The 11,854-nt window shown below is 49.0% G+C and overlaps 1 protein-coding gene across 1 annotated transcript; it reads right to left on the reverse strand.

Annotated features, from left to right (window-relative positions):
* Positions 1-6: 6 nt before the first annotated feature.
* On the reverse strand, positions 7-11,627 carry QTRT1 (queuine tRNA-ribosyltransferase catalytic subunit 1; the record flags this gene model as incomplete). The annotated part of the gene is made up of 10 exons (XM_024745903.1): positions 11,370-11,627; positions 11,059-11,127; positions 10,825-10,963; positions 4,409-4,487; positions 4,145-4,260; positions 857-995; positions 548-623; positions 336-445; positions 164-251; positions 7-72 (listed from the first exon to the last, which is right to left on the reverse strand). Coding segments are annotated over exons 1-10 (1,125 nt in total), but the record flags the coding sequence as incomplete, so codon positions are not given.
* Between the last annotated feature and the right edge of the window lie 227 nt (positions 11,628-11,854).

Raw genomic sequence — 11,854 nt, forward strand, 5'->3', positions numbered from 1 at the left:
CATAAAGTCCCTCACGAAGTCGGGGAAGCGCTTCTCCACAATGCTGGCGCGTACAGCGCTCATCAGCCGCAGCTGCAGTGGGGAGGGGGGGGTCAGCAATCAGCCACCAGCATAGGGGAGACCCCTATCCCCCTTGCCTCACCCCTCCCAACTACAGGCCCACCTGATAGGCGATGTTGTGGACAGTGAGGTGGTGCAGGGCCGCGGTGTTGTCGCTATGGAGCAGTGTGTGCAGGAAGGCCCGGCTGTGCCTGGGGACAGAAGGAGGGGGCTTAGCAGTGCCGGGTCCTTCCCCCCTCCCTGCCCTCCCCCTGCCCTACTCCGTCCTCCCCTACTTCTGGCAGGTGGGACAGGCACACTCTGGGTCTATGGGGCGGAAGTCTTTCTCATACTGTTTCTTCTTCAGCTGCAGGTTCCCCGTGGGCACCAGGGCAGAGCCAAAGCGCTGGGGGTGGACAGAGGGAGGGGAAGGTGGGTCAACCAGGTCTTCCCCCCAACCTTGGCCCCCGCAATCCCTCTCCAGTCTTTTCCCTGCCAAGGGCCTCACCGCTGTCCGTGTGGGGAAGACGCAGTCAAACATGTCGCATCCGAGAGCCACGCAGACCACCAGATCAGTGGCATAGCTGGGGGTGGGGCCATGGGGGAGGGGAGCAGAGAACCTCAAGCCCTGGTCACATACCCAGGGCCCCCCTCCCCAAGACTGGTACCCTCAGAACCACCCCCAGCAGAGGGCCATGTCCTCCTCAGTTCCCTCCCAAGCAGGGCTGTGTCCTTCCCCCTCCCCGACCCCCAGAGGCAGGGTTTCCCAGGAATCCCCTCCCCGCAGGCAGGGCTATCTCCCCTCTCCTCCACATACCCGACCCCCATCAGGTATCGGGGCTTGTCCTTAGGCAGCCTTGAGGTGCTCAGCGCCACCATCCTCCAGAACTGGCCCTTGCTCTCACCCCCGCTCAGGCCCCCGATGGCGAAGCCTGGCACGTCTCTCTTGGTCATCTCTGGGGGTGCAGAGGCAAGGTCAGCGGTGATCAGAAAAAAGGAGATAGGCCGCAGTCTCCTCCTCTTCTTCCTCCTCACCCTCAGGGCAGACCCTGCCCAGACCTCCACAGGCCATCAGGAAAAGAGAATGTGACAGAGACAGAGAGAGAGAGAGAGAGAGAGAGAGAGAGAGAGAGTATGTGTGGTGTGTGTGTGTGTCTGGGGGCTGCTGGTGATCTCAGCTACCGTTTATAGAATGCCTGCTGCATGTCAGGGCTTCTTCTTCAATCCTCAGGAGAGAGGCCCAGGGCCCACACTCCCTTAGCTGAAACCTAAGATGAAGACAGATGTGTTTCAAAATTTTCCAGATTTTAGAACAGTGAACATCCTACTTGCTGAAGAACAGCCTGTCATCAAACGCTGTAACATTTTGACAGCAAAATGTGTAAAGACTCCTAACAAACTGGGGTCAGTAAGTCTGGTCTTGCCACCAAATGAATTGCAAATTCTTGCGTGTTTTGGATATTAGAAGTGGGCAGGGGAATTCCCGGGCGGTCCAGTGGTTAGGGATCTGCACTTCCACTGCAGGGGGTGCAGGTTCGATTCCTGGTCAGGGAGCTAAGATCCCTCATGCCTCGCAGTAAGACCAGAAAAAGAAAAAAAAGAAGTGGGCAATTAGGCTCCAGAATTGCAGGGCAGGGGCTGCAGATCTGCACTGTGGTTGAGGTATGCCGAGCTTAAACCACTGGCCCCAGGCCACATATGCCGGAGGCTGGATTCGAACCCAGGTCTAGCCTCAAAACCAAGACTTATCTCTGGCCCCAGCTGCCCAGTTCAACTAGGGGGGAGGCCACAGCATTGACAAAGCAGGCCTGGTCTGGGGCTGGGTTTTGAAGCCGGAGTAAGCAGCAGAACCAACTGGGGATGAGTTGTTCAAATGCAGCTTCCCAGGTCCGCCCTGGCCCCAGATTCTGACCCAGTCATAGGGAGAGCCTGGGGGGTTCTGGTGCAGGTGAGACTCAGAGCACTGAGAAGCACCACCGGGACAGTGCTTGTCAAACTGCAGGTGGCCGAGAAATGAATTTGATTTGATGGGATGAGATCAGGGTTGTTGCTGTTGTTTTTTTTTTTAATGAGAACAGAAGATATTGTATCAAAGATTATCTCGTGTATAATGGTAAATGCTTCAGGAAGCCTTGGTTTCCACTCTCATATATGTGCATGCATCTGGAGCCATGACACGAAATGTACTTCTGACTGTGGGTCTCCATTAAAAAGACTTACTGGACCAGGGGTGGGGGTGGAGACTGGGGGTGGTGGGCAGTTTGAGGACAAAAGGAATTACAACAGGACAGTCTTCACAACAGCATACACTGATGCCAGGTGCAGGCGGGACACCTTGAACAAATGTTCCCATTTATTCCTCACTTCGATCCCATGACATTGGGAGTATGTTCCCATTTTACAGAGGAAGAAAGTGAGGCTCAGAGAGGCCAAACCACTAGCCTAAGGATGCACAGCCGTGAGGCAACAGATCAGGGGGTTGGATCCAGCTGCGTGGACTCCAGAACCCAGAGTCTTGTCCGTGACACGTCACTGACTTTGAGCCCCCAACTCTGCCTCCACTTTGTCTCCATGACCACGGTCTTGGTTCAGGCCTCACTGTCACCCTCCCCCTGGGCAACTACTCCAGCTTCCTCTATGGGCCTTACGCTTCCTATCTCACTGGGATTTTTCTCCCACTCTCCCACTCAACAGCCTTCCATGGCTCCTCAGCACTTCGGTGTGCTGTCCCAGGGCCTCCACCGTCAGCACAATGCCTCCGGCCCAACCCCTTGCTCCTGACTGACTGCATGTCTCACTCCCCAGGGATGGAGCAGCTCCATGTATCTGTTAATGCTGTAGGTTCCAGAGCCCAAGGTCTGGGTTCAAATCCCAGCTCTGCAACATGCACGCTGTGTGGCTGGGCGTAAGTAACTTAACAGCTCTGTGCCTCAGTTTCCCCTCCTATAACCTTGGGAACCTGGTAGTTCCCACCTTACAGGATCTTTATGAAACCTCAATGGGTCACTCCATGACCAGCGTCTGGCACAGTGCCTGGTGAACACCCGAAAATTGATAGCTATTGGAATTTTTATTCTCCAAACACACTCTGCTCCATGCTGCCTGAGGGCCTTTGCTTCAGCTGTTCCTTCCACCTAGAGTGCTCTTTTGTTAATTAATAAGCACTCTTGGACTTCCCTGGTGGCGGAGTGGTTAAGAATCTGTCTGCCAATGCAGGAGACACGGGTTCGATCCCTGGTCCAGGAAGATCCCACATGCCGCGGAGTAACTAAGCCCATGTGCCACAACTACTGAGCCTGCACTCTAAAGCCCACAAGTCATAACTACTGAACCCACGCGCCCCAACTACTGAGCCCACATGCTGCAACTACTGAAGCCTGTGCGCCTAGAGCCTGTACTCTGAAACAAGAGAAGCCACCGCAATGAGAAGCGCATGCACTGCAACAAAAAGTAGCCCTTGCACGCCACAACTAGAGAAAAGCCTGCATGCAGCAATGAAGACCCAATGCAACCAAATAAATAAATAAATAAAAATTTAAAAAGAGAGAAAAAATAATAAATAAAAATAGGGGTTGCAATATTAACATCAGAAAAAAATAAAACTCAAAGCAACCCACATCAGGGGCTTCCCTGGTGGCGCAGTGGTTGAGAGTCCGCCTGCCGATGCAGGGGACACGGGTTCGTGCCCCGGTCCGGGAAGATCCCACATGCCGCGGAGCAGCTGGGCCCGTGAGCCATGGCTGCTGAGCCTGTGCATCCGGAGCCTGGGCTCCGCAACGGGAGAGGCCACAACACTGAGAGGCCCGCGTACCACAAAAAAACAAAAACAAAGCAACCCACATCAAATAGGAAACTATTTTAAAAAAAAACACACATAATAATCACTCTTGGGAACTCCCTGGCGGTCCAGTGGTTAGGACTCCACACTTTCACTGCCGAGGGCCTGGGTTCAGTCCCTGGTTGGGGAACTAAGATCCCACAAGCCGCAGTGCAGCCAAAAACAAAAACAAAAACACCGCCAACTCTCTCAGCATCATCGCATGCCAGGCCCACGTGGGGCTCTCTGCAATGGAAAAGCCCTGGTCCTGCTGGCACATGGCTTTACCTTCGAGGCAGGTGGCCCGGAGATCCGCATCCAGCCCACCCTGGATGATGGCGAAGAGGTTCTGTTTGTCCGGCCGCTGATGGGCTGCAATGCACCGGTCCAGCCAGCGGATTGATCTGAAAGAGGACCCTGGTTGTAAGCCATAAGGACTTGGTAAGGGGTAGGGTGACAAGGCTGCAGGACCAGGATCCTCTCCCTCTCCCCCTCCCTCTCCCAACACACACACACACACACACACACACACACACACACACACACACACACCTGTACATGGCCTCTTCCACACGTGGCCCTGTCACAGTGCTGCTGACCACATCATCCAGCTGCATGATGATGTCTGAGCCTGGAGAGTGAGATAGGAACACAGTCACTGGGAAAGCCCCCACACCGAGGACAAGCTGGACCCCAGGTCCCTCTCCAGGTCTTGCTGACTCCCATTTAACCCCCAATCTGCTTATACAGCAACCAGAGGAAACTTTTCAAAATGCACATCTGATCTTGCCACCCCCCAGCTAAAACCCTGCCCTGGCACTACTGTAGAATAAAATCCCACCTCGGGGATTCCCTGGTGGTCCAGTGGTTAGGACTCGACGCTTTCACTGCCGAGGGCCCGGGTTCAATCCCTGGTCGGAGAACTGAAACCTCACAACCTGTGCGGTGCAGCCAAAAAAAAAAAAATCCCACCTCTGCAGATTTACCCTTCAAGAACCAAATGACGTGTGTAGCAAGTGATTCTTCACAGTGTGTTGGGTAATAGCAAGATGGGAGTCCAAGTGTCACAGGGGTCTAGTTAAGTAAACCATGGTCCAGGCCTTAATGGAAGGTTCTTTCCCACAATTCCAAAATCCAGAAACTTCTCAAAATCATAGGATTTTTCTTATGCTTATGGCATCCTCATTTGGCAGCAAAACCTGAGACAGTTGTCATCTTTTTTTTTTTTTTTTTTTCCGGTACGCGGGCCTCTCACCGCTGTGGCCTCTCCCACTGCGGAGCACAGGCTCCGGACGCGCAGGCCCAGCGGCCATGGCCCACGGGCCCAGCTACTGCGCGGCACGCGGGATCCTCCCGGACCGGGGCACGAACCCACGTCCCCTGCACCGGCGGGCGGACTCTCAACCACTGCGCCACCAGGGAAGCCCAACAGTTGTCATCTTTTTAAAAACCTAATTTACTGTGAAGGTTCATAAGTGTTAATGCAATAAATGTGAAGTGTAAGGACGTCCCTGGCAGTCCAGTAGTTAAGACTCTGCACTTCCACTGCAGGGGGTATGGGTTTGATCCCTGGTCAGGGAACTAAGATCCGGCATGCCGCACAGTGCAGCCAAAAAAAAGAAAAAACAAATGGTTAAGATGGTAAATTTTATATTATGTGTATTTTAACACAATTTTTTTTAATTGAAAAAAAAGAAGTGGGCTTCCCTGGTGGCGCAGTGGTTGAGAGTCCGCCTGCCGATGCAGGGGACACGGGTTCGTGCCCCGGTCCGGGAGGATCCCGCATGCCGCGGAGCGGCTGGGCCCGTGAGCCATGGCCGCTGAGCCTGCGCGTCCGGAGCCTGTGCTCCGCAACGGGAGAGGCCACAACAGTGAGAGGCCCGCGTACCGCAAAAAAAAAAAAAAAAGTGAAGCATACTACCACAGGGTACTGCCCCAGACCCAGTCGAGGTACTGTGTAACAAATGGTATGTACCCTTTATTATCTTTCTAAAATGTGAGAATTCTGAATTCTGACACCTATCTGGCCACAAGAATTTCAGATTAGAGACTGTGGACTTATAGGTTAGAAATCGCAAGGAAATATTGCCAAGATGTATCATTATAGGAAAAAAGCACAGTGTACCACGCTAGCCAAAGATGGGGCGATTTGAGAAGCAATAAGGATTTTAACTGCAATTGATTGAAATGTATCAAATACATTTAAACCCATGAGTGCATGGTGATCCTAAAAAACTAAACATTAGTTTATCATTGCTAGAAGATGCTACGTAATCAACCCATAAAAACTAGTAAATGAGGGAAAAGAATGAATCCCACTCTTCCTGTGTGAACTAAACTGCTTGGTTTCCCAGGAGTAGGTGAGAAATGTTTCTCTTTACAGAAGTAATCTGGCTAATAAGTGAAGAAAGGATGACAGAATTGGAACATCACCGGTTTGCAATTCCTAATAATGGTTCCTGGGGAGGAGCATGACAGCTCACTGGGAGAGACAGGCAGACATCAGATGCCCCCTGATGGACAGACACACTGTGAAGACTTCTTGCCAAAAGGAAGAAGGACTTCAATCTGGCTCTAACCTCTAGATCCAAGTACCAACCTACAGGAAATCTAGAGGGTGGAGGAAAACTATTACACGACACCCAGGGGATGCAACCAGCAAAATTCAGACCCGGTGAAACACTATAGGGCAAAGGAACCAGTTTCTTCAAGAAGCAAATTGCTGGGACTTCCCTGGTGGTCCAGTGGTTAAGAATCTGCCTTCCAATTCAGGGGACGTGGGTTCGATCCCTGGTCAGGGAACTAAGATCCCACATGCCACGGGGCAACTAAGCCCATGCACCACAACTACTGAGCCCACGCACCACAACTAGAGAGCCTGTGTACTGCAACTACTGAACCCACACGCTCTGGAACCCGTGTACCACAACTATAGAGAAGCCCGTGCGCCTCAACGAAAGATCCTGCGCGCCACAACTAAGACCCGAGACAGCCACAATAAATAAATAAATAAATCTTTTTTAAAAACAGAAGCAGCAAATTGCTGGGGCATCCCCTGGCAGTCCAATCATTAAGACTCTGGGCTTCCACTGCAGGGCGCATGGATTCCATCCCTGGTTGGGGAACTAAGATCCCACAAGCTGCTTGGCTCGGCCAAAAAAAAAAAAAAAAATTGCCAAAAAAAAAAAAAAAAATTGCCAAAAAAAAAAAAAAAAATTTAATGAAAAAAAAAAAGAAGCAAATTGCTAAAAAAAAAAAAATGGAATTGGAAGGCAAAACTATATGATATGTAATATATATAATATATTAAAAAAGACAAGAGATCTTTCAAACAACTGCAGTATCTGCACATTAGTTGGATCCTGAAGTAAACACACTGTAAGAAGAACTGACATTCGTGAAATGACTGGCACGTTGGACACTGGCCAGATATTTGATGATGTTAATGAATTATTGTCAATTGTTTGTAGGTGAGATGATGGTATTGTGATTATGTTAAAAAAAAAAAAGAAACTATGGGTCTTCCCTCGTGGTGCAGTGGTTAAGAATCCACCTGCCAATGCAGGGGACCCGGGTTCGAGCCCTGGTCAAAGAAGATCGCACATGCCGTGGAGCGACTAAGCCCGTGCACCGCAACTACTGAGCCTGCGCTCTAGCCCGTGAGCCACAACTACTAAAGCCCGTGAGCCACAACTACTGAAGCCTGCGTGCCTAGAGCCCGTGCTCCGCAACAAGAGAAGCCACTGCAATGAGAAGCCCGTGCACCGCAACGAAGAGTAGCCCACGCTCACCGCAACTAGAGAAAGCCGTGCACAGCAACAAAAACCCAACACAGCCAAAAATAATAAATAAATTTTTTTAAAAAAACTATGTTTTGGAGATAAAATACTTAGAGGTGAAGTGGTAGGACGTCTGAGATTCGGTTTGATATAATACAGATGATCTATGGAGACTAAGATGCTAGAAAAAGAAAACCAATGCAAAACTAGCTAAAAATTTAAAAATAAACAAGATACATAAGATTGCAACTATCAAAAACTAAAATAAAATCAATGAAGCATATCTATTAACTAGTATGTTATTTGGCTATAAAAAGGAATAAAGTACTGATGCATACTACAACATAGCTGAACCTGAAAAACATTATGTTAAGTAAAAGAAGCCATTCACAAAGACCTCCTATTGCATGATTTCATTTACATAAAATGTCTAGAATACACAAATCTATAGAGACAGAAAGTAGATTACATAGGACTGGAGGAGGGAGGAATAGGGAGTGATTGATAATGGATACAAGATTTCTTTTTGGGGTGATAAAAGTGTTCTGAAATTAGATTGTGGTGACGGTTGTACAACTCTGTGAATACACTGAAAACCACTGAACTGTACATTTTATATTTATTTATTTTTGATCTTCTTTTTTTTTTAATTTTTTTTTAATCTTTGGCCGCACTGTGCAGCATGTGGGATCTTAGTTCCCTGACCAGGGATCACACCTGTGCCCACTGCATTGGTAGCATGGAGTCTTAACCACTGGACTTCCAGGGAAGTCCCAACCTGTACATTTTAAATGGGTGAATTGTCTGTATATCATATCTCAATAAAGCTATTTTTAAAAAAACAACAAAGAAGTCAACAAAACAGAAAACCAACAAATGAAGAAAATGAATAAGCCAGAAGTTGGTTTTTGGAAAAGATCAACAAACTCGAAATCAATAAACCCCTAACAGACATCAAGAAAGAAGAGATCACAAGGTTTTAACATCAGGAATGAAAAAGGAGACATCACTACAGGTACTATAACATTAAGAGGTTAATAAGAGAACATTAATGATCAACTTTATGCCAAGAAAGTTGAAATAAAGTTCAAGGAATGGCCAAATTCCTTGAAAAATCCAACTTATCAAATCTGACCCAAAATGAAACACAAAATCTGAATAGCCAAATCAAAATGTCAAGTAAATCGAATTCATCATTAAAAACCTTACCACAACAAAACTCCAGGCCCAGGGGGATTTACTGGACAATTCTATGATACATAACACCAATCTTAGGCAAATTCCAACAGAAAATAACATGGTAGAAGCAAAATGGGCTGGGATACTAATGAAACATAATGGCTGTGACCTGGTGATTGTTGAAGCTGGGTGACAGGTCAATGGGGTTGTGTCTATTTTGGTATATACTTGAAACTTTCCAAAATTAATAAAAATGCAAGGTACAGAAGAATGTGCCATAAATAGCATGCTCTCATCATGGAAAAAATAAGAATAGATTTGAACCTGCTTGTATTTACATAAACTCTGGAAGAATACATAAGAGACTAGAAACAGTGGTGACTTGTGAAAGAGATGGATAGAATATAGGCATGGGAAGACCACTGTTTCCTGCACACATCTTTATATAGAAATATATACAAAATGTTTTCTTGTTCAAGTTTTTTCTTTAAAGGACAGACCAAAACTCACAAGGTCCTGTAGGACCTGTCCCCAACACCTCCCTGTCCTCACCCTACACACACACACACACACACACACACACACACACACACACACACACACTACCCCACTCAGCTCCAGCCATGCCAGTCTTGGTCCTGCTTCAGGTCCTTTGCACTGGCTGCTTCCTCTTTCCAGAACATACTTCCCCCCCTTTGGACATCTAGTTTATTCCTCCTCATCCATATAGGTTTTAGGCCTAGGGCAACATTCCCTGAGCCTACAGACTGAATCATGCCAAAAGTCCCATGTATTTGGCCTTCACAGTCAGGGTCCCAACCTTATATCTATTTGTGCCTTTAAAACAAATTTTTTTTTTTTTTGGCTGCACCATGTGGCTTGCAGGATCTTAGTTCCCTGACCAGGGATTGAACCTGTGCTCCTGCAGTGGAAGCACAGAGTCCTAACCACTGGACCACCAGGGAATTCCCTAATAACTTATTTTAATAATAATATATAATTATTCAAAATGTTAAATGCACCCCCAATTTAAAAAAATACAACAGGATATTTGGTGAAAAGTCTCTTGCCCACCAAGGGAAGGATTACAAAGGGGCACAAGTAACCCTTTAGGGGTGATGGACATGTTCACTATCTTGATTATGGTGAAGGTTTCATGGGTGTATACATGTGTCAAAACGTACCAGAGGGTACACTTTAAATATGTGCGGTTTATTGCATGTAAATTATATCCCAATTTTTTAAAAAGGAAAAGAATTTAAATGCTCCCTGTCTACCAAGATCTTCAGTTCCCTTCCCTCCGAGAATCTTATTTTTCTTATTTTTCTTTCCTGAGATACCGTAAGCAAATCATGTGTTTGGGATTTGGGGTTTTTTTTTTCAATACAAATGGAAATATACAATGCACTCTACCTGCACTGTTTTTTGGGGGGGTTTTTTTTTCTCTTTTTTCCGCCTTTCTAATTAAGATGTTTTCACCAATGCCTGTCTCCCTTTTGGACTGTAAGTTCCACGGATGGTATGGCACCAGCACCCAGGCCCATAGCTATAAGCAGAAGCCACAGAATCTGTACATAGAGGGGTCTAAAAGCACCAGTCTGTTTGGAAGATGGGAAGTTTTGAACCTGTTTCCATAGCACTTTATGAGATTGAGAAATGTTAATTGTCCTTATCAAGGAATAGGGGATATTGATGGAGATGGGAGGGGTCTAAAGCCTCCCCGATACCTCCTTTGTTGCCCCCATTATTTCAACATATCTTTGCCCAGCTAATTTACTATTTAAGAGAAACAGTAACAAGAAAGATAATACGAAAAGCTACTATTACATGTCAGGCATTGTGATAAGAGATTTACTGACATTACATCGTTATTTTTGTGAACTATCCCCTCAGCTGAGGCTCAGGGAGGGGAGTGACTTGCCCAAAGCCGAGCAGCACGAAAAGAGCAGGCCCGCCTCACCTCCACCTCCGAAAGGCAGAGGAAAGGGCGGCTTCCCGGTACCCGCTCACCCAGCGCGTTCTGGATCTCCACGGATCTCTCGGGGCTCAGAAGGGTCTCGTCACCATCGTAAGGGGAGCGGAAGCGGACGCCCTCCTCCGTCACTTCGGACAGGGACACCAGGGACACCATCTGGAAGCCGCCGCTGTCCTGAGGGAAACCCCACCGCAGGGCTGACAAGAACGGGACTGGGAAAATCCACGCCCAAGGAGGTCTCTCGGATCCCGGCGCTGACCCCGCCTTACCGTCAGCAGGTTGTGCGGCCAATTCATAAAGCCGTGGAGACCGCGGGCTTTCTGGATCAGCTCGGGGCCCTGGGGTGGGGGAAGAAGGGTCAGGCTAGGGGTGAGGGCAACCCTTGGGGCTCATATTGGGGCGACAGGGTTGGCCAACTTCCATCCTCGCTGGCCTCTCACGCCCAGCACAAGGCCTGAGCCATCCGGGACTCTCGATATGCATTTTGTCGATAGAGTTTGGGAGGCGTGCCCGGGTCTAGGGAATCTCCTGGGCTCCCCCACGCTTCGCCGCCGCCCAGCCCGGGGCACAGCCCACCCACCGGCCTCAGACCCAAATGGTAGGTGTTGCCCAGGCAGATGCGGCAGCCCAGCGCGTCCAGTTGCTCGGCCGTGATGCCCTTCATGGTGGCCTGCGTGCCCACTGGCATGAACACTGGAGTAGCCACCGGCCCATGTGGCAGCCGCAGCTCCCCTGCCCGGGCCCTAGAGCGGCTACACTCGGCCACCAATCTCATGATGCGCGGAGCCGACTCCAAGGATGTCGGGCTGACAACTGCCGCCATCTTGCCTGCCGGAACCACGTGGTCCGTTGAACACCCTGGGCGGCGCCATGTTGGCTGAGGTCACGTGGCGCGCGACGCGGGCCGAAGCTTTGGGAGAGCGTCAGATGAACCATGGAAACGGACGTCTGCGCGCTTGTCTCTGAGCTGCGCCCTTGTCTCTGCGCTGCGCCCAGTTAGTTCCCACAGGCAGCACACTGCTGCGAAGTATTAAAATTGTCTTGGTTTGGAGGCCCATTCCTGCC

Source organism: Neophocaena asiaeorientalis, unplaced genomic scaffold (assembly GCF_003031525.2).
Source record: "Neophocaena asiaeorientalis asiaeorientalis breed wild unplaced genomic scaffold, Neophocaena_asiaeorientalis_V1.1 scaffold357, whole genome shotgun sequence".
Classification (NCBI taxonomy): domain Eukaryota; kingdom Metazoa; phylum Chordata; class Mammalia; order Artiodactyla; family Phocoenidae; genus Neophocaena; species Neophocaena asiaeorientalis.